Source organism: Triticum urartu, chromosome 2, assembly GCF_003073215.2.
Source record: "Triticum urartu cultivar G1812 chromosome 2, Tu2.1, whole genome shotgun sequence".
In the NCBI taxonomy this organism is placed as follows: domain Eukaryota; kingdom Viridiplantae; phylum Streptophyta; class Magnoliopsida; order Poales; family Poaceae; genus Triticum; species Triticum urartu.
This window is the reverse complement of record NC_053023.1, coordinates 7,641,700-7,664,536: the sequence shown is the minus strand read 5'-3', so window position 1 is coordinate 7,664,536 and position 22,837 is coordinate 7,641,700. Positions and strand designations below refer to the sequence as shown.

At 42.1% G+C, this 22,837-nt stretch overlaps 2 protein-coding genes across 2 annotated transcripts; one reads left to right on the top strand and one right to left on the bottom strand.

Annotated features, from left to right (window-relative positions):
* Window positions 1-3,244: 3,244 nt before the first annotated feature.
* LOC125535027 (golgin subfamily A member 6-like protein 22) lies at window positions 3,245-11,486 on the bottom strand. The gene is made up of 4 exons (XM_048698090.1): window positions 11,232-11,486; window positions 4,346-6,204; window positions 4,179-4,262; window positions 3,245-3,604 (listed from the first exon to the last, which is right to left on the bottom strand). Exons 2-4 carry the CDS (start codon window positions 6,147-6,149, stop codon window positions 3,504-3,506), a joined length of 1,989 nt encoding a protein of 662 aa, XP_048554047.1. The 5' UTR covers window positions 6,150-6,204; window positions 11,232-11,486; the 3' UTR covers window positions 3,245-3,503.
* A 972-nt stretch (window positions 11,487-12,458) lies between these two features.
* Window positions 12,459-20,606, top strand: LOC125535026 (protein DA1-related 1-like). Its single transcript, XM_048698089.1, has 12 exons — window positions 12,459-12,929; window positions 13,922-14,075; window positions 15,609-15,699; window positions 16,391-16,598; window positions 17,409-17,529; window positions 17,605-17,688; window positions 17,982-18,101; window positions 18,220-18,432; window positions 18,518-18,580; window positions 18,665-18,780; window positions 19,161-19,219; window positions 20,002-20,606. Exons 2-12 carry the CDS (start codon window positions 13,956-13,958, stop codon window positions 20,319-20,321), a joined length of 1,515 nt encoding a protein of 504 aa, XP_048554046.1. The 5' UTR covers window positions 12,459-12,929; window positions 13,922-13,955; the 3' UTR covers window positions 20,322-20,606.
* The last annotated feature ends 2,231 nt before the right edge of the window (window positions 20,607-22,837 follow it).

The window sequence follows — 22,837 nt, the reverse complement described above, 5'->3', positions numbered from 1 at the left end:
TAGTCTAAAAATGTTTTATGGCACTTGAAAAATTCAATGTGCATTTGAAAAATGTTTAACATGTATTAAAAAACATCTAAACATATGTATTTTTAAAAATGTACATCAATTATTCAAAAAAATGATCAATGTGTATCAAAAAGATGTATACGAAAAATGTAGAATGTGTATTGAAGAAAGTATGGACATGTTGATTAAAAGAATAAAAAGAAAAAACAAATAAAACCGATGAAGAAACACGAAAAACGGGGAAACCCGATGAAAGAAATACAGAACCACCCGAAACAAGCATGAAGAAAACACGCAAGAAAAGGTTCAAAACAATCACAGAAACAAATAGGAAAAAACAACCACGTGAAGCGAACCAACCTGTGGTTGGATGGTTAGGTGGACAATGGTATCCCCAGCCCACCAGGGTTCAAGTCTTGGTGCTCCCATTTATTCCTGGATCTATTTCAGGATTTCCGGCGATGCGCATTCAGTGGGAGGAGATGTTTCCGTCGATGACGAGGTGCCTACGGTGACTTTGTAAATTTCAAGATGATATGCCGGCTCGGTCTCTCGGAGGTGCTTATAGGGGTAGGGTGTGTGTGCGCGTATATATGAGCGCTTTCGTCTGTACTGTGTTAAAAAAAACAACCACGTGAAAAAAAGGTCAAAACTACCAGAGAAACAAACATGAAAAAAGCACACACGGAAAACCGATCAAAAATCTTCCCTAAGAAACCGCTTCCCCGGACCCCTATTAGACAGGCCCATCAGTCCTTGTCTCATTCGCGGGCTGGATCGTGGCTGAGGGCCCTGCATGGCCCAAGGTCGCTGGCACCAAAAAAGATGAGCCCTCGTACTATTACGTGTTCCAGGTGTTACGCGATCGACGACGTAGGCCTTCTCCGCCTTCCACTCAGAGATCTGGTAGGCTTCGTTGCTAATCGACCGGGGCCGCGTCGGATACGGCTCCTACCTCCACTCAGATATCGATCCAGCCGCTACAAATATATACATATCCCCGCACCACGTACGCCACCAACCACCAAAGCAACACATAAGAGCGGAACCATGAGCCATCTGAAGACGAGCGCCTGCACCATGGCCGCCGGCGACGACGACGACTGGGTGTACATCGACGGTGACCAAGAGACGAAGGCTTCGCCGGCGCCAGCGCCGGCTGTCGTGTGTGCCTCCGATAGCCTCGACGAGTCGGAGCATTGCGCATTCGACTTGAAGCTGCTTGCCGATCTAGACTATCTCCCAAGGAAAAAGGATTCCCGGATCAGGATGGATGTCCGCGCCCCGGCGCCTGACGATGCTGCGACGGAGGTGGTGCCTGCCGCGGACGCTGTCGGTGATGGCGCCGACGTCGTGGAAGACGAAGACGACTGCTCTGGCCGCCTCGAGAAAGCCTACGAGTTGGACCAAGACCTCGGTCAAGTCGACGACGAGTCCGAGCGTCTCGAGGATGGGACGTCCGACCTGAGGCTGAGGGGACTGCTCGACAACCTCAAGACCATCGAAAGTAAACTGCTCGACTGCCAGAGGGAACTGCTAGACTGCCAAAAGTCCATCCAAGACCACCACAAAGCTACACGCGATGCCCCTGCGCCGGCACTGTCAGCTCTTGCCTCGTCGTACAGCTCTTACGACGGCTACCGCAGCGGAGGTTACGGCACCAGCTCTGTCTATGGTGGCAACGGCTACGGCGGCAGAGGTTATGACGGCGGCCTCTCAGACTATGACTACGGCGGCGGACGTGGAGGTTACTACTGCGGCATCTCGGGCTATGACTACGGCGGCCTAGGTTACCATTACTACCTCTTAGGCTATGACTACGGAGGAGGTTACGGCATGAGCGGCGGAGGAGGTTACGACATCGGCTCTGGCTATCGCTACGGTGGCGGCCGAGGCTACGGCGGCATCTCGGACTATGGATATCGCTACGGCCGCGACGGAGGTCATTACTCTGACTTTGACTACGACGGCCTTGGAGATCGTTACAACGGCAGTTCTGGCAATAGCTACGGTTATTTGTTCATCGCATAGGTGTGTGGTGCTTGGTATCGTTTCATGTAATAGTAGTTGGCAATTGCTGTTTGGATCTATATATTGTTACGTAGTATTATTATATCTTGTCAGAAAGAATTAAACTATTAGTTATATCAAGTGTGTTGCTGAACTCTTGAACTTATTTGCTACTTCTCCGTTGCTATGAAATCCTATGTGACAGTTTGATACTTCCTTTCTTACACGTATAGCACTTACTTCCTCCGCTTAAGAATTAGTCTAGATATATACATCCGTTTAAGCATCAACTAATTCAAGATGGAGAGAATAATATATAACCCAAGTCCCAACTAATAGAAGACTAGCATAGCCTAAGCGCGCGGCGCCCATTGCTCATAGAAGCGCCCATCATTAAATTAGATGTTGGCAATATTGAAGGATTTATATAAGGTTTAAGTATATTTTTCGTCCTCGAACTATTTCGAAAGTTTAAAAATCGTCCCTCAACTTTAAACTGGATAGTTTTCGTCCGTCATGCCGCTTCGAGCGGTTTTAGTACGTGGTGAGCAGTACTCGGTGAATAGTAAAATAAAAAAATATAGCAAAAAAAAAATCTGAAATTTTACAGCATCGAAGATACTCTGGTGCGCAAGACCTGAACTTATTTTTTTCGATTTTACTGTTCACCGAGTTACTGTTCGCCACGTACTAAAACCGTTCGAAGCGGCATGAGGGACGAAAACTATCCAGTTTGATAGTTGAAGGGACAAAAATTATCCGGTTTGAAGTTGAAGGACGATTTCTAAACTCTCGGAAGAGTTCGAGGACGAAAAATATACTTATCCCTTTATATAAAGGTAATGGTCGCTGCGCCCCTGTGGATTTTTGTTATATGAAGAGAAACTAGTGTTGTTGTTGTTGTTGTAGAAAATAAAGTTAGCCAAAACTCAACGGCTGGCTTCATAACATCTCACCAGATTCAGATTTAGCAAACGCGTGGATATAGGATTTTCTTTTGATCCCAGTCAAAATACCCAGTGACAGTACATGTGAAGCATGCATTGTGCCACATGCCACCATCCAAGGCATATGCTAAGATTTTTAACATGAAATGAAAACGACAGTCAACCAGACAAAACTGTCACCTTATCAGATTTTTTTTACCAAACTATTTGCACAAGCACAGCATAACAAAAGAATAAATCAAATCGCTCAAAAAAAGAATATCAAATTCCAACTCAAAGAAGAAGAATAAATCAGATGGCACGCATGGGTATAAACAGTTGCTAGGCTTGGCTATTAAGCCTGACAGGTTTATCCAAACAAGTTGCTCTTTTAATTACACCATATAACAACATACCCACAGCACAGCGCCGAGTATAGGTAAAAACGAAAGGAAAAGGAAAAAAACCGAAAAGAAAAGTTCTAAGCAGAACATGTCCTTTCTGCAATGTATACATGATGCATATATTTTTGGCTCTACAGAGATATCTTCAACCATCTCATTTCTGGCACGACCGCTGCAAGGGATCCTGCTTCGAAGGACCGTTTGGAGAAACTTTCCCCAAAACATTCAAAGTCTTCATTCGTTGCAGCTCTTTACCTGCGTGATACAGTGTTAGTGCACGCAGGATGTAAGTTAATAAATAAAACAAATATGCAAGAACTGATCTTGGTAACATGTCAGCCCGATAAATACTTGACGAATTGGGCCATAATGAAAAGATGGCAAATGCATGACGCACAGATTCAAACAATTAATATCACTCAGGACTTGTAGTGTTGAGATTGCAGAAAACTACATTAAAACATAGATTTATCGATGTTGAAACATATTCAGGCAGAGTGTTCCATTATGGATCTCAAATGCCTACTTGCTTGGAATGCTGACACCATATACGGCTGATACACTAATACTGTAACTTCAGAGTTGTTTTATTTCATGCATAGTACAGGCCATGATGAGGTGTTCCAGCCGTCATGCAATATAGTGCGCACATTGCACTCAAAAAGATACCGTGCATAAGATGCTACCCATACCAACAAGGTTACCACAGTATCAAGCTACTGAGATTTTGCAGCATAAATATGCAACATGATAAGACAGTCCAATATGACGGCTGAAATATAAGCTTCAAGAATGATAAGAAAGCAAAATAAGGCAAGTGAAGTATCACCTTCCTCCACTAGGAGGTGTATTGCCCTTTTCTCCAGCTCAATCGCATGCATGCTTCGACCGGCTGCTGAGAGTGACCTAAGCACTGTAATTAGGAGGAAGAAGTCAAATACCCTGTGAGAAAAATCGATTTACAAATAACTAATGTTGCTACCCAAAATTTCTTACTTCGCATATAACCCTCCTGGGGTGACCGATCACAGTTCTCCAAATATGTCTGTAATCGATCATATCTCTCACTCCAGTAAGAATTTTGGTTGCCTGATCTACGGATATCACCTTGAACGGTGGTACTAGGAGCGATAGGTGGCTCGTTAGCAGAAGCAATCGGCAGCTCATTTATCTTTGGTACAGTTTCTGCATGTGTTTCTTCGGGAGATTTAGATGGCTCTAGCCCTCCAGATTCAGTCATTTCAGATGAGACTAGACCTGCAGATTCAGCAATAGTAGGTGCCACTTCTGGCTTATTGACCTGATCATGTTGTACCATTTGCGGTTCCTCCTGCTCTTTTATCATAGGTTCAGCAACAGGAGGTGCCACTTCTGGCTTATTGACCTGATCATGTTGTACCATTTGCAGTTCCTCCTGCTCTGTTATCCTAGGTTCAGCAACAGGAGGTGCCACTTCTGGCTTATTGACTTGATCTGGTTGTACCATTTGCCGTTTCTCCTGCTCTTCTATGCAAGGTTCAGAGATAGGAGGTGCCACTTCTGGCTTATTGATCTGATCATGTTGTACAGTTTGCTGTTCCTCCTGCTCTTTTATTCCGATTTCAGCAATAGGAGGTGCCATTTCTGGCTTATCGACCTGATCATGTTGCACCATTTGCTGTTCATCCTGACCTTTTATTCCAGGTTCAGGAATATGTGCCATTTCTGACTTATTGACCTGATCATGTTGCACCGTTTGCTGCTCATCCAGCCCTTTTATCCCAGATTCAGCAATAGGAGGTGCCAATTCTGGCTTATTCACCTGATCATGTTGCACCGTTTCCTGTTCATACTGCTCTTTAATTCCAGATTCAGAAATAGAAGGTGCCACTTCTGGCTTATTCACTTGCACCGTCTTCTGTTCATCCTGCTCTTTTATTCCAGATTCAGAAATAAGAGGTGCCACTTCTGACTTATTCACTTGCACCGTTTGCTGTTCATCCTGCTCTTTTATTCCAGATTCAGCAATAGGAGGTGCCACTTCTGGCTTACTGACTTGATCACATTGCACCAGTTGCTGATCCTCTTGCTCTTCTATTTTTTCTCCTACATTACCCTTCAACTCTTTAGAAGAGCTCACTTTACTATGTTCAGTTTTCACTTTCTGTTCCTCCTGCTCCTCTGTTTTCTTGCTTCCACTACCCTTCAACTCTTGAGAAGGGTTCACTCTACTATGTTCAGTTTCCATTTTTTGTATTTCCTGCCCTTTTGTTTTCTCACTTCCACTACCCTTCATCTCTTGAGAAGGGTTCACTTTACTATGTTCAGTTTTCACTTTCCGTTCCTCCTGCTCCTTTGTTTTCTCGCTTCCACTACCCTTCAACTCCTGAGAAGGGTTCACTTTACTATGTTCCGTTTCCATTCTCTGTATCCCCTGCTCTTTTGTTATCTCACTTCGACTACCCTTCAACTCTTGAGAGCAACTCACTTTGCTATGTTCAGTTTCCACATTTCGCTGTTCCTCCTGCTGCTTTGTTTTGTCCTTGCCAATAACCTTCATCTCCGGAGACGAGTTCACTTTATTATGTTCAGTTTCCACCTTTCGCCGCACATAAACATTATGATAAACAGGGCTTGAAGGAGCATCAGTATGCAGCCGTTTTGTGCCCACAGCCTTTAAAGGTTCTTCAGCAGCACCTTTATCCTTTGGCGGCAGAGAAGTGCCTTGAGACATATTTATGATGTTTGTACCTTTGTTTAGCAGCTCACGCGATGCTGCTGTTTTCACCGAGAATGCTAATTGCTTGTCGCTAGATGGCATGACTCCTCCAATACTTCTCTACATTATACTTATCAGTTATCAATGTTGACGAAACCTGCAACACATGAAATGATTTCCATCAATAAGATGAACATGGACCACAAAAGATAATTGGGAGAAAAAACCAACTGTTCAAATAATGGCAGGAAAGAATAACACTTCAAGGTGACAGTTCAGTGATGTAGCGTTCATGGTTCAGAATTCAGACTTTTGTCTCTAGTTTGTTGCGGGTTCATAAAACTGAGGGCTCTTTGATTGGGGCTTTAATTTTTTTTAAATGTGATAATGCTGGATGGCTACATAGAACAACATTTTAATAATTGTTCAAAAGGAACATATACATTGCAACAGTATGCAGCAAATATTTAAGCATTAAAAAGTGATAGACTAACATAGCATCTAATACATCAATTGCATGGTTTAGTTTAACCAAATTCCAGACAAGGTCATTGTAGTAAAGAACGGGTGAAAGGCATTTACAAACCCGTTTCATTAAGAAACACAATAGGCACAAGAGAAACAGGGCAACAAGTGACCATGGTGTCAGCACGTGAAAAGGAGCAACACATAAGACATATACTAAACCCTGCTCATCATGGAGGTTCAGCTCGTACAACCTGGGGTGGTAACCCTGTCTCCACAGCTCCACCTCTATTTTGATACCATCCCCTATATAGTTAGAATACCATGGCTCTCATCTTGGAACAACCTGCTGTTTCTCGCTAGACCCTGCTTCCGACATTGACCATACATGTAGCACCAGTGGTAGTCAAACTCCTGGCCTTTCTCTGGGATTCACTTGTGCCTTTCTATCAACCAGGTGACAGTCCACTAGGGAGTCGTCCATGAATGCAATGCTGCAAACGTGGCCCAGACCACTGTAGGACGAGCAGCCAGAGCTGCCAAGACCCATGGGCAGCTCATGAATAGATGCCCAGCTCACTCCAGCGCTTGTGAGAAAAGAGGACAGGTAAAATGGCTAGGGAGGCTGTGGTGCTCACACCTATCAGCTGCCCAGCAGCGATGCTCAAGCAAGCCAAAGTAAAAACCAGCCCTCTAGCAGAACCCTAGCTTTAGCAGATGCTACCCTGATTTTGCAATTTTCCTCAAGAGAGAACTATGGGAAAAGCTTGCTGTTTAAGAAAAGAAATATAAAGAACTACTCCCTCTGCTCACAAATATAAGATGTTTTATCATTTTTCTGAATAATGTATCTAGACACTTTATAGCGTGTTTGTTCATTCATTTTAGTCCGTATGTAGTCCATATTGAAATATGCAAAACATCTTGTTTTTGTGAACAGAGGGAGTAGATATTCTTGTTGCAAACTAGCATAATTTGTATAAACCCTGACTTAATTCTCTACTGTTGAAAGAAGAAAAATATTGAGATGTTTGACCTGTGTAGTGAACTAAAAAAACAACAAACCATCATATAAGAGTAACTTTCAAATCAAAACCAGACTGAATAATCCATGGTTTAAAATGGAGACTAAACTGACAGGCAGTACTACCGTGACAATAAACATATAATATTGGTAACACAGAAAAGCTAGAACCACATCTAATAATATCCATCTGCAAAATTGCAACTATACGAACATGAAATCATGGGCAGGGGCCGATCTAGAGCTAAACCTACCCTGATGCACCACTTTTCCATGGCTTAAAAATTTCAAACAACAATGTACTGATTTACTGAATAATGGTGCATTTCATGGAATTGTGAAAGACAATGTATTGTACTAAAAAAATCAAATGAAAACCAAAATGATTGATATAATGGTGAAACAAAGGATAAAAATGATAACATTTCCAAAGTGATAAAAGAGAACGTGTTAGCTGAAAAGGCAATGCATGCATATCTCACTTGGATTAGCTTTTGAAACGACGGCTCATTCGTTATTCCACGTATAATGATGAAGTATCTTCCATATTATGAAGTTTCAGTAAGATGTCACATTAAAAATGAAACTTTGACGGTTAACTTTTTTTATCATACTTTGTTACTTGTTAGTGCAAGTAGCTAGAAATCATGCTCACACAAAGAACTTTCAAATAGGGTATGGTAGTATGAAACCACCTTAGTGTCGTTAAACACATATGCTATTGGACTTGTTACTGGACAAACATCAATAAGATTTTGGAACCCGCAGGTGGCAGAAATCAACAGAGAGAGTACAATCAAATACTCCCTCTGTAAAAAGAAATATAAGACATTTCAGATCACTACTTTAGTGATCAATACAAGACGTTTCAGATCACTACTTTAGGGAGTAGGACATTACTGAATGAATGCACAATCATACTGCAATCACATTGTTTAGACAGTAATCAAAAGACAAAAGGAACACAGATATATCCAGATAGAATCTAGTTCACATGTCCTGTTAGATAACTTCTATGTATAAACGTTTTTTGATTCAAACAGCATAGAAGATCAATCTCTTTAGCACAAGGAACTTGAGAAGATAGACTTCTGGTAAGTAAAAGCAGAGCCAGCAAGATCTAGCAAAGTAATCTCATCAAAACAAACAATGTATCAAATATTAGATCTAGTCAAAATGAACAACCATATTTGTATATCTAGTGCAGACTGCAGTAAACCATGAAAAAATAATCACAATGAGTTTATTCACAATAAATATTAAGTCTTTTTGTCTCATTTTGTTTATGTTGAAATGGCATCTTGTATGATTTTCAAGTATGAATCATAGCAACTTATAAGCCAGCATGAGAGAATAGTAACATCAGCAATTTTTACAATGATATCATGAAGATCTTTTCATGATATCCCAAACTAAGTGAAACAGAAACATAAATTCTTTATGCACAATTAATACATGTACTATGATCAAGTGGCGCTATAAGCAGAAAATCCCCATCTTTATTTTTCTTAATGACCTACGGCAACTGCTACTTAAAATAGCATCTATCCACATGCACAAACAATTAAATCAGATAATCAAAGGGGAAACCACACTAACGCAGACTACTACCCTATAATGGTTGGATAATAAAATGGAGATAAGCGGGAAATCTTGTCTGTTTGAAACTAAACTTACAATATCTGATGCCATATCCCTTATGGCAGCTATCACCTAAAGTGGCATCTCGTTCACATTGACAAACAATTAAGGGAATCATAACTTCAGCAATTATTTACCACGAGCCAAGCTATCCTTTATATCTCCTAGTGACAGCAGAACTAGTAATACAAAATTTAGGTCTTCAGTCTTCTCATGATCTTTTTCTTGGATTTATGGTAATTTCACGACACCCTTGAACTAAGCAAAACACAAAATAACTGCTGTCAAAACATAAGTTCTTTATGCACAATTAATTACAACATCTACTATGATCAAGTAGCGTTATAAGCAGCAGATCCCCATCTTTATTTTTCTTAATGACACATGGCAGCTGCCACCTAAAATAGCATACGTACACTTTCACGACCAATTAAGTCAGACAAACAAAGGTGGAACTACACGGATGCAGATTATTACACTATAATGGCTGGATATCAAAATGGAGATAGGCCGGAAATACCACCTAAAACTAAACTTACCATATGTCATGCCGTATCTCGTGCACATTCAGAAACAATTAAGTCGGACGATCAGAGGGCGGAAACACCAATGAAGCACGACTGAATTGCTGAATGGACACTGGCATGGATCACAAGGTGCTTTAACAACCCCCTTCCTAGTTCGGAGGGGATTAAATCTGGAATTAACACAGCATGCCTGCCTCCCCACTTTTACTTACTTCCATATACTACCAGCATCAAGGATTTGGTTCTAGGCAACAATCGTAAAATATAATAAAGCCCAGCAGTAACGTCAACTGGCACTTGGAGTAACCACAGTATGTGTACGCACTGAACAAAACATAACCAAAAGCAGAGAATTGCCATCCATCCAATTGCATACTTTGCTATCCTTTATCACCTAGTGACAGCAAAAGCTGTAAAGCACCAAATGCAGTACTAGTGCTACAAAATTTGAGGTCTTCAGTCTTCTCACGATCTTTTTCTTGGAGTTAAGGTAATTTCATGAGATCCTTGAACTAAAGCAAAACACCAAATAACTGTTGTCAAAACATAAGTTCTTTATGCATGATTAATTACAACTACTATGATCAAGTGGCGTTATAAGCAGCAGATCCCCATCTTTATTTTTCTTAATGACATACGGCAGATGCTTCCCAAAATAGCATACGTACACATTCACAATCAATCAAGTCAGACAAGCAAAGGGGAATCACACTGATGCAGATTATTACACTATAATGGTTGGATATTAAAATGGAGATAGGCGGGAAATAGTGCCTAAAACTAAACTTATACCATATCTCATCCCACATCCCTTATGGCAGCCACCACCTAAAATGGCATCACATTGACAATTTAGGGCGGATTAAGGGCATCTTGTTGACAATTAAGGGCATCTCATCCCACATCCACACAGATGCAGATTATTACACTATACGTTCACATTCAGAAACAATTAAGTCGGACGATCAGAGGGCGGAAACACCAGCAATTAAGTCACGACTGAATTGCCAAATGGACACTGGCATGGATCACACGGTGCTTTAACAAACCCCTTCCGAGCTCACAGGGGATTAAATCTGGAATTAACACAGCATGCCTGCCTCCCCACATTTACTCACTTCCATATACTACCACCATCAAGGATTCGGTTCTATGCAACAATAGTAAATAAAATACAATGAAGCCCGGCAGTAATGTCAACTGGCACTTGGGGTAACCCCAGTGTGTGCGCGCACTGAACAAAACCTAACCAAGAGCAGAGCAATTGCTATCCATCCGATTGCACACTTTGGTATCCAACGGAAGCAGAGGAAATGGACGGTGCTAGCCCGTCGGCACGCCGGAGGGGGCAGGGCTCCCCGGGGATCACCCGTTCGTGCTACCCAACGCGGAGATTCCGCCGCTTCCCCTCAAAACGGGCGCACGCAATTTCCAGCGGAACCGCGGCAAAACCGATCGGCGGGAAACCGAATGCGGTGGCGGGGGGAAGGCGGGACGTGGGCGCGGGGGCGCGGGAGGAGGACTCACCCGAGATCGGCGGTGCCGGTGCCGGTTGCGCCGCTGGGAAGAGCCGTTGCCCGGGCGCGTACTGGATGGAGACGCGGGGGTGTGATGGTGGGTGGCCGGAGGGAAGCCGTGGGGGGTTGCCGGCGGCGAGGTTGCGGCGGAGGAGGCCCGGCGAGCGGGCTGATCGGCGGGGAGAGGGATGGAGGATTCGAGGAGGAGATTGGCGTCGGGTAAAGAGGGAGGGAGAGAAGCAGATGCGGTGGTGATGTTGATCCGCGGGCAGGGAATCCAACGGAAAACTGTGGGGCGGTGCTGGCCGTACGATCGGGCTGATCCGTGGATCGACGGTGGAGGGGGCTTCAGGGGGTTGTTCTATGGGAGGGGGAATGTGGCGTGGAAGGAGGGGGGCGATTTGATGGCATGCCTTGTTTGGAATTGCGGTTACACTTGTTGACTATGCTCATTTAGTGAGTATATATTTATATATTTATTGCTTGGATTGCGGTTACACTAATTAACGCGCGAGCGGATAGGTACACGTTTTCGCCCTCGGGTGTAGACAGGACGGCGAGAGACAACGGGGAATAGAGGAGGGATCTGGACGTCGCGTTTCAACATTGTTTATGGACCCTCATAACCAGGGAATGTTAGCTCGGAGATGCCAATTACGAACGATTTTGATGGCAATTTGTGCTGGCCGAGCATGGCAGATTTAGTCGGCGATGATGGCAACTTTGGTCCAGTTCTGTTTTTTCGCCTATAAACTGCCGTGCGTGCGGACTAAAACTAATTGTCATCCTTATCCTTATGATGATATAGATTGCCATGAAAGGACATTCACAATCGCCATTCCTCCCAACGAACGTTACCTGAATAGCATTATCGTTGCTTATTATCTGCCGAAGCGGTGGCGAGCAGCGACACCCACGTCGTCGAGTAGGAGGGCGAGGAAAGAAAGGCGGCATTGTGCTCGGCCGCGACAACGACGGCCCGCGGCTAGCAACCCGATGTCGGACAGCGGTGATGTGCACCGGCAACGGCGACGCCAAGACCAGCGTTGTCGAACGGGGAAGAGGAGGGGGGACCACGGGGCGGGGAGAGAAGGGGGCGAAGGGGTCAAACGCGTTGACAGATGTAGCGGGCGCTCGGTCTGAGCGAGACGGTCGTCGTTGGTGGGCTATTGTGTGCGTGTACACATTCGATACGACGACGCGTACGATACGATACAGGCAGCAGCCCCCCCGCCCCCTCTTCCTTCCCGTCGGTTTCTTCTCTCCTCGCGCTGCCGGTACAGAGGAGGGGAGGAGAGGAGGGGCGGGGGCTCGCCGTTCGCCGCTCGCCCAATCCCGCCGCCCGCCGCGGCCCGGAGCGATCCACCGCCCGCCCACCTCCTCCGCCCCGCCGACCGACCCCGCCGACGGGCCGCGGCCGGGGTGACCGAAATCGGGGCCCTGCTCCCCCTCCCTCGCGGGTCCAGTTCACACCGTTTCTTCCCCGGGCGCGGCACCCGGCGGAGGGCGGAGGCCTCCCTCCCTGCCCCGATCTGTATCCACCCGTCTCCCCCCGCATAGCACCCGGCGCCGCTCGACGCGTCCCGCCGTCGCCGTTCCCCGCGCCGACGCCGGCTGCCCCCTCCCCAGCGGATCGCTGCGTCGGCCGCCAGCGCCGGCTCCTCCTCCCGTCCACGCCCGCGGGCCCCGTCGCGGGAGGTCGATCTCGGTCGGTACCTTTCGTTTTCCTTCTGCTCGCGAAGTTTAACTGTCGGACCGCTCTATCTACCTGCCTGCCTGCGTTCAGTACCTGTTCTTTACCTCTTCTGTTATTGCATTTATCTGTTTTTGCTAGCTGTGTCCTTGTGCTGTGGAGACAACCAGAACTGGCAATCCGGGTAGCGGTCAGTAGCTTCTGCAGCGTGTGATCCAAGTGCAGAAGAACCCTCCCTGTAATCTGTAAACATGCAGGGATGCGCTAATATGTGGAAACGCCCTAGTTTCCTCCAATGCAGAAAGGGGAACATTTCCATACTCGCGCGGTTGTAGTTTTCTGTTACTTGTTAACCGTTAGCGGTTGGTCATCGTGCTCCTAGTCTATCTGGTAAGCAGCGGTCTCTTAGCGTTCTATGTGAAGCTCTGCTGCTCGGCGATCAGTAGCCAGGGTGGAAAACAGGGGTGCAGGTGATCTAGGGACATGCTGGGATTTTCATGTGGGGAAGATGAAAGTCGCAGAGAAGGGACAGAAATCGCTTAGATGGGAAACCGCTGAATCCTGATTAAGCATTTTTCTACCTTCCTTTAGTTCTGCATTGCACATGTTTTATTGCATCTTGTATAATAGTAGCACATCCGTAAGTCCTACTCTTCAAGGTATCATATAACATAGTACAATCTACCTTCCTAAGCTTTAAGTTCTCAAAGGATGCTGCTAGTGATAGAAAATTTCAGCCTTAAGAGTACCTGTTGACAAGTTGGATTGGCTCTGTGGGGATCCTTGCTTGATCTCTATCCGTCGTGCTAGCTATTTCTGCGACCTGGATGGTTATTTATTGGTTAGCTGCGTGAGGGCATTTAAACGGTTGTACATTTCTTACACGAAAAGCGATCTACTAAGCTGACGAGGCTTGATGATTGTATGCCATCCTTGAGCATCTAGTATGTCTTCCAAAATGTGTAGCTACCATTTCTGTGTGCCCTAACATAATTGGTTGATTGCAGATAACGGTGTTCCTTCATTGCCATTTGGGAAAATATGGGTTGGTTGACCAAGTTTTTTAGAGGTTCAACCCACAACATCTCGGAAGGGCGAGAGCAAAGCAAGCCTGCAGAAGAGACAAGATGGAATGAACCCTCCACTTCCACTGTTGTGATTGTAAGTACTCCAGTGTGATACACTACGCTCTCAGCAAAAAGGGTTCAACGGTGTTCCAATGTACGATGCAGTACCCTTGCCATTTTATTTATCTGAATGGGGAAAGGAGACACACATGAATTGAGCTTTACGGAAGCTCCAATGGCACCCATGTGTATAGTAAAAGGATATTTCGCTTTGCTGGGCACTCTGTTAATAAGTTATATGCCACTGTGGAAAATGTATAATTACCGTTTCCCAAATATGCTACATCTATATTTTATATGAAGTCTTGACCACTCACTTTTTATAGCGGCCGTTGTGTCTATGGAAAAAGTTCCGAAATTACAGATAATCTCCCACAAAACTGCAATTATCGTATTAACAATAAGACTTACAGCACTTCCATCACAGCTTAATAAGTGTTAAACCTTGTTACTGATGCAAGGAGCACGTATCAACGGAGATATGAATCTATCCTTGATCAACAGCAATAGATGCCTCACCTTTAATCGCGTGCTAGCTTGTGCAACTTAGATTCCAGCACTATGCCTTTGACGGAACTGGTGATTGCAAGTGGTGGTGTATTCAGGAGCGCCACACAAGTGCTGTTCGACTTGCTGGCAGTGCCATTCATGGCTGCTGGTCTCGACAAACCAGATATCCCTGAGATGTGGTGTGCAATAGAGGCAGTGGACCCCATCAGGCCCACTCGTTACGTGCTGCCCACGATAACACTTCTTGCACACCTCTGATGCTCACCATCTGCCGGATTTAGTGTTTTAAGGGGTCTGCAGGTTATATATGTAGTTCCAGTACTTTGGAGGTGCATAGATGCAATTGCTCCTTGTTGTAGAACACATCATTACCATCAAAGGAAGGCCACCTTATTTGTCGTTTATCTGTCTCACTAAATGATACTCCCTCCGTCCGGAATTAATTGTTGCTGAATTAATATGTAGTTCTAGATACACTCATTTCAGCGACAGTTTATTCTGGACGGAGGTAGTATTAATTATTTTCCATCTGCCATTGGTAAACGTATTTTGACTGAGATGCATGCATAAATATATGAACCAGCCAATTTCTTTACTGTTTTTAAGGGGTCTGCAGGTTTATTCATGTAGTTCTAGTACTTTGGAGGTGCATAGATGCAATTGCCCCTTGTTGTAAAACACATCATTAGCATCAAAGGAAGGCCACCTTATTTGTCGTTATCTGTCTCACTAAATGATACACTCTCTGTAAAGGAATATATGACGTTTTAAATCACTACTTTAGTGATCTAAAACGTCTTATATTACTATACAGAGGTAGTATTAATTATTTTCCATCTGCCGTTGGTAATTGTACTTTGACTGAGATGTATCCATAAATATATGAACCAGCTAATTTCTGCGTGACTATTCCTCTAAATTCTCGTTTGAGCGCTAATTAATTTGGAATATACCAAGCTTATATACTGTTATGTTGGTATTTAAAATTTAATGTGAAAAGGAAATAAAAACCATTTCTTTGACTATGTAGCTGATCCAGTTCCTGTACTTGATGTAGGATCCCCTTTCGGAATTTGATAATGAGGATATTGACCGTGCTATAGCACTTTCTCTATTAGAAGAGGAACACAGAAAACCAAAGGAAACAGGTTAGTATTGTATTTATTACACGTGCTGCTGAAATGCTCATTGCCCAGAAGCATGCTTTTTCATTGGTGTTTGTCCTCTTATATTTTTCTTATGCCTTGATTTCTGCTGAGGTTCTACTACTACTAGTACTACTACTGCAAAAGTTTTTTGGGCTAGTTTATTGTAGATTATTGTTGGCATTTGTTGTTTCAGAGCTTGGTTGATCTTTACCAATTTGCATGTTTGAATAAGAACGCAGTCAGACTTACCTAGTTTTTAATGGACAAACTTTCTTATAGATGTCCTTGGACTGTGGATGTAAGTAAAATCGAACAGAGCATAAATAATTTCATATTGTAATAAGGCACGTGGCTAATGTTTTTTCTTCTGGCAACTACTTGATTGTTATAAGTAGTTTATTTCTCATATAATTTGGAGAAAATTGTGGTGCAAATTCTATTGCTCTAGATGTAGCAATCAAAATTCCTGGGATAAACATTTGCATATATTCGTTACTGTTGTTTTGGGCTGTGAGTTAGATCACTGAGACATGACACCATAGTCAGAAATAAAAATGATGTGTTGTTTGGATGTTCCTATCAAGCTATTCAAGCTCACTGTAGTCTCCAGTCTTCCATTGCCTTATGACCGTACATTTGAAATGATATTTAGTTTGTAATACTTTCTTTTTTATTTGTTTTTTCCTTTTAGGAAAGGATCTGCATTTAGATGAGGATGAACAACTGGCAAGAGCTATTCAGGAAAGTTTAAATGTTGAATCACCCCCTCGTGCTCATGAAAATACCTCACCCCCTCGTGCTCGTGAAAATAGCGCACACCCTCGTGCTCGGGAAAATGGCAGCGCCAACGGTGGCAATTCATATCAACAGTTACCATTTATGTTTTCGTCTGGATTCAGGTTTGTATTAGTGTATTTAGCATGCTAAGATTTTATTTGTATGTTCTGTTTTGAGTTAATTGACGTGAAGTGCCACACATTTGAACTGCTATGAGAATTAACCAGAAAGAAAGTATTATAAGTAAAATCCAGATCCATAGAAGCTGTCTGCTAGACGTACTATCATGTGAACATGTCATGTTGACGTTGGTAATTCATTCCCTGAATATCGTGTTTTGTTTAAGAGTTTCACATGATCATCTTAGTGATAATGTGTATTGGGTGAGAACTTATAATTTGAGTTTGCATATCCACTAGGAAAGTAAAAGGCCACCCCCCAACCCCCAACAATGTTTTCTGAAAAAAGAAGTGCAGCTGGGCAGTTTTTATCTGAATTTTGAAATTTATGCGTTTAACATGTGCAATTTTTCGGTCCTTCGTACATGGATTCAAATGTCCTTTAGAAAAAAAATCAAACTGTGGTTTGAAATGTGGAGCTCCAGGATAGACATGAAAGAAAAAACTCGTCAGACTTGATTTGCCACTGTCTTATTCGATAAACCATTTCATGTGTATTGAAGCGCGGAAAGACACCATAGGGTGCGATACTGTGAATTACACCTTCACATGAAGTGCCCTGGGTGAAATCTGCCGATGCTGTCAAAAGAAAAGAACAAGATACCTGGTAAACAAAACAAGAGTGTATAATTAGTTTCTTAAAGCATGCCAGGAGAGTGTTGTGTTGGTCCAGAGCACTGTGATTGCAAGCAATTATAGGAGTTATCGGTAATCTGTGGCTATATTTGATGTTATATGCACTTATTTTCTCAGGACATGCGCTGGATGTCACAATGAGATTGGCCATGGACGTTTTCTTAGTTGCATGGGAGCTGTTTGGCATCCAGAGTGCTTTTGCTGCCATGCTTGTAATCAGCCAATATATGACTATGAGGTAGCTCTTTGTTGTTTTGTGTACTAATTAAGCAGTTTGCATTTGTATACTGACTTTACCAACAAAAACATGCAGTTCTCCATGTCGGGAAACCATCCATACCATAAAACTTGTTACAAGGAGCGCTTTCATCCAAAATGTGATGTCTGCAAGCAATTTGTAAGAATCACTTCATTATCTTTTCTTATCTGTTTGCATAAGATGATTCTCTTTGTTCTGCATTTTATATGGCAACCTTCGCATAGAAAATAATAATCTAATATTAATTTCCTTCAAAAAATAATGTGTTTATTGAATGAATTGATTTCTTTTTTATATGGTTGCATTTGCTATTCTGTAAGCCTGGAAGCATGTAGACAGTGACAAACTATATCCCGTGAAAGTTTTTTGTTTAGTGGCTTTGATTTTGATTTTGTTTTTTATGCACCATCTTGTGATCCCTTCTTGTTCAGATTCCTACAAATATGAACGGCCTTATCGAATATAGGGCACATCCTTTTTGGTTACAAAAGTACTGTCCATCACATGAGGTGGATGGTACTCCAAGATGCTGTAGTTGTGAAAGAATGGAGGTATGTTCAGCTATCTTGTTTGCTTCTAGAGTTTTGATCTTGAGCATACTTGGTTACATAAGTTGCTGTCTCCAAACCTTGGCTCACTTCATTCCAATATGGTTCATTTACTTGTCAGCCAAGGGAATCAAGATATGTATTGCTTGATGATGGTCGTAAACTCTGCCTGGAGTGCCTTGACTCTGCAGTGATGGATACAAATGAGTGCCAGCCTCTTTATCTCGAAATACAGGAGTTTTATGAAGGTCTCAATATGAAAGTGGAACAACAGGTTCCTCTGCTTCTTGTAGAAAGACAGGCTTTAAATGAAGCAATGGAAGGAGAGAAAACTGTATGTCTGTTGAACCAAACTACCATTAATTCTTCAGTTTCCTCTATCCTATTAGTTGTAATTATATTGTTTGTGTGGAAACCAGGGACACCACCACCTTCCTGAAACCAGAGGTTTGTGCTTATCGGAAGAGCAGACTGTCAGCACGGTGAGAACTGTTCCAACCACAAGATAACTTGTTCTTTCATCATTTGACTGCTAGGTTCTGACTATGTAATAATGTAATTTTCAGATATTGAGGAGACCAAGAATGACAGGAAACAAAATTATGGAAATGATAACAGAGCCGTATAGGTTGACACGGCGATGTGAAGTGACTGCAATTCTCATTCTATATGGTCTCCCAAGGTGAAGCATTAATTTTCTGCTTCATAATGTCAGAATTGTCTCTGTAAAGAAATAACAATGTCACAATCAACAGCTTCCAGTTGAAAAGCAATAGAAACAGTTACTGATATAGGTCTGTTTCAACTGATTTAGTATAATGTTCCTTTCGTGTTGTCAAAGAAGATATGAATTACATGGGTAATTTAAAGATATTCTGGGCTACGGATTTACTCAAGGGAGCTAATGAGCAAAAACATTATGTTGTGCTTCATCAATGGATCTTGTCCTGTTACTTAAAGAATCACTGTCTCATGATCTGCATCTTTTGTTGTTCAAACCTGATGAACTCTGAATGTGTTTCTATGACTTTGCGAGTCTCTAATAAGTTCTTGTTCTTGCAGATTGTTGACAGGTTCAATTTTAGCTCATGAGATGATGCATGCATGGTTGCGACTTAAAGGTTGTCTTTCATTCTTGTGGTATTTAGATATTGTGTTGGTAATAAGATATCACACTGACTTGTAGTGCCTGAAAGCCGGAGAGTAAGAATTAACTTACTAAATACCACGTCTTCGCTCTCATTAAACAATTTTTTAAGATAATCAACAGGTGGAGAGTGAGTCCCCGCCTGAATCACAAACAGTTTAGTAACAGCCATTGAAGTGGTATTAAATTGTACTGTTATGAGTCAATGGAGACCTGGTCTTTAATATTATGCACTTTATCGCTAATTATGCTCTACTGGGTGTTACATGAGTTTTATTTAAGCATGTAAAAGTAGATTTTGTAATGAATCTGCTAGTGCTTTGCTCACAGTAAAGACTAAAGGTCGTCATGTTTCAAGATTTTTACCAGAAGTTGCGATTCTCTTTTTGCTTAGAAAGCTTGTACAAGCCTGGTGAGGGATGATGAAGAGTTTTCCTGCCAGGGCCAGAATCTTACATTCTGCTGAGGCAACTGAACTTAGAACCAAGAATGAGCAACTGAACTTACTGAACTACTCACTTAGATCTTCTGGGCTTGAAGTAGTGTTATCTTGCTATGAGACTTTGAACCAATTGCTGGTAATCCCGATTCAAGAAGTCAATAATCACAAGTATATTGGCAATGACAAGACAATCAACACTAATTTATCTACTAAGAAAAGTTTGCATCAGCTTATTATACCATTTATAAGTATCTACTGTCTAATGGAATAATGAAGATGGACATTCCAGGCTAATGAGTATGTGCATTTCACAGGATACCGCACGCTCACTCCAGATATAGAAGAGGGCATATGCCAAGTCCTCGCCCACCTGTGGATCGAGTCAGAGATCATGGCAGGATCAGGCAGCAATGCCGCATCGACATCCTCGTCCTCTTCGTCATCCACATCCTCTAAGAAGGGCGGGAGGTCTCAGTTCGAGCGGAAGCTCGGTGACTTCTTCAAGCACCAGATCGAGTCGGACACCTCCGTTGCCTACGGGGATGGTTTCAGGGCTGGGAACCGGGTTGTTCAGCAGTATGGCCTGAAGCGCACCCTCGAGCACATCCGGCTGACAGGGACATTGCCATTCTGAGAGTGTCAGAGATGCACCTTTCTGCGGAAGTTATATACCGATTTGTCATCGAGAGTCCATTTACAGGAAAAAAAAGGGAAATGAATTTTGAAATGCACAAATTGTACAAACGTTCGGTTGATATTTTTTCTTGGAAGGGCTGAGCACAGTATATTATTAGAGATGCATTGAGGTGGCTTGCCCTGACCAATCTGTTGAATTGAGGTGGATCAAAAATGGAAATGGAAACAGTGGTATTTCTTATGTGACCATAAAGTTAATAAGGAAAAGTACACTCCATATATATATGCCGTGGCCTCGTGGGTGATACTGCGTGCTAAGATTGCAGAATATACATCTATCTTGTAATGGTTTGCGATTACAAGAATATATATCTATCTTGTAATGTTAACAAGATGGAAAAAAGATAAGGCTATCTTGGGTAACTATTTGTCCCCTCCACAGCCTACCCAATAGATAAATAGTGTTAAGCGTCCCTGGTCACCTGCCAATGTCCTATTCTGTAACTTGATACTACTATGTATGTGCAGAAGCTGCCGCAATAATGCTCAAACACATGGCCATCGTCACGATTCTGCAATCTTAGCAACGGCTCAGGATCAGGAATTCGTCGCCACGGCTCGCTGTTTCATTCAGGGATATGCGCCTCAGATATGGCCAAGATCGTCATTGCAAACTACTAGTAGTTGATTGACGAGTCAATTACACCGGTGGTGTCAGAACTTGGCGCAAACGGTCACTTTGATGCTAGAACTTGCGGCATACATTGAACTGGTGCAATAACTTGGCTCAAGCCTGCAAATACGGTGCAAATGTTGATTGTGTACGCCCGGACCGCTGACTAGGCATGCCAGCTTGGGGTGGGGCCTGTTGTCAGTGACTCGACAACTGAGAGGGGGCGTGTGGCCACTTTTTGCGAAAACAACCTTGATTTTTTTAGCAAAAAAAACCCTGTCGTTATTGGTGAGGTGGCATCTCAATTTTTCTGAAAAAAATAAAACATAATGAGAGCTCCGCCTCGAACCATCGACCAATAAATAGCAAATAGTCTATAATAACAAATTCACCCGTAACACATTCATGTCTTAGAAGGATAACTACGCATAATGTAGTTGAACGAAGGCACTCTCTTTTTTATTTTTAGTAAATAACGAAGGCGTTCTAGGAGCTGAAATAACCTGCTGTCAGTGCGGCCATTTGCATCTGCTCGTATCTTTTAGAAAATTGTAAAAGGTATGTAAATTCTAATCTCCGTAATAAAAATAAAGTTCAAATATTTGTGACATATAAATATTATATACATACATACAAACTAACTAACTTATTTTTTTTAAATCAGGCATTATTTTCCGAAATATTAATATATATGAAATAATATTTACGAATTATGAAAATGTTCATATAATTCAAAACAATACAATATAAATACACGTAATTTAAAAATAAAATTGAAAATAAAAATGTTTGTATAATAAAATTATATACATACAAATAAAAATGTTTGTATAATTAAAAAATTCAATAATTATACACACATTTGTATAATAAAATGTTCGTACGAATACTTAATCATGGCTAATATATAAAATATATAACCTTTTTGAATATAACTCATGAGTTAAAATTATACACAGGTGAATATTTAGTAAAGGTTTGTATTCATCATTTTGTATAATTTAAATATAAGCTGCAACTGTATAATTTTTTGTATTCACTAAACATATTTATTTAATATAAATATTTTAAATTTTTTTATTTAATAATTTTTTTTATATAATACATGGGTGTACATTTAAATGTTTTTATTTACTAATCATCATCGTTATGTATACTATTTATATCCACACAAAAAATAATAATATTTATAAATCATGAATATTCAAACATTATTTTTATTACATACGTTTTACAAATATCATAAAAAAAACTAGTGCGAGCAAAATGGGCAGCACTATTTGCAACCCATTTAAGCCTCACGTGCAACCCATTTTTTTTGTATAGTACAAGGACTGTTATCGATATTGTACGAAAGAGTACTATCGATGGAGTGGTTTAAGTCGGCTAGCATTCTTGCTGTAGTTCATGAGTTCGACCCGTGGGGCTTATTTTTTCCGGTTAATTTTCCTGTACTGAAACCCGGGACCCATGAGTCATTGAAGCGGAAAAATAAAATGCATTCTGAGGCGTAGACAGGGGCTTTTTTTAAGAGAAATAAAAAAATCAGGGGGTTTTCACAAAAAAAAAGCCACACTCATTCCTCTCTGCTTTCTACTCACGGACAGCGGGCCCCATGCCATGCTGGCGTGCCAAGTCATCGGTCTTTTCGTATCCACCGTGATTTGCACGCCTGAGCCAAGTTGTTTCACCAGTTCAATGTATGCCACAAGTTCTAGCATCAAAGTGACTGTTTGCGCCAAGTTCTAGCACCACTGGTGTAATTGACTCTTGATTGACACTACTCATTTGTATGGCTAGGCTGAAAGCTTTTTCACATGAAAAATGCAAGTATGGACCTC

What these genes read in the sequence shown, in the direction of transcription:
- LOC125535027 (XM_048698090.1), bottom strand. Translation starts at nt 6,149, where the DNA reads ATGCCATCTAGCGACAAGCAATTAGCATTCTCGGTGAAAACAGCAGCA. An exon ending in CCAGGAGGGTTATATGCGAA is followed by an intron (nt 4,263 to 4,345) that starts GTAAGAAATTTT and finishes TCCTAATTACAG; the next exon opens with TGCTTAGGTCACTCTCAGCA. An exon ending in ACACCTCCTAGTGGAGGAAG is followed by an intron (nt 3,605 to 4,178) that starts GTGATACTTCAC and finishes TGTATCACGCAG; the next exon opens with GTAAAGAGCTGCAACGAATG.
- LOC125535026 (XM_048698089.1), top strand. Translation starts at nt 13,956, where the DNA reads ATGGGTTGGTTGACCAAGTTTTTTAGAGGTTCAACCCACAACATCTCG. An exon ending in AAGAGCAGACTGTCAGCACG is followed by an intron (nt 18,581 to 18,664) that starts GTGAGAACTGTT and finishes TGTAATTTTCAG; the next exon opens with ATATTGAGGAGACCAAGAAT. An exon ending in ATTCTATATGGTCTCCCAAG is followed by an intron (nt 18,781 to 19,160) that starts GTGAAGCATTAA and finishes TTGTTCTTGCAG; the next exon opens with ATTGTTGACAGGTTCAATTT.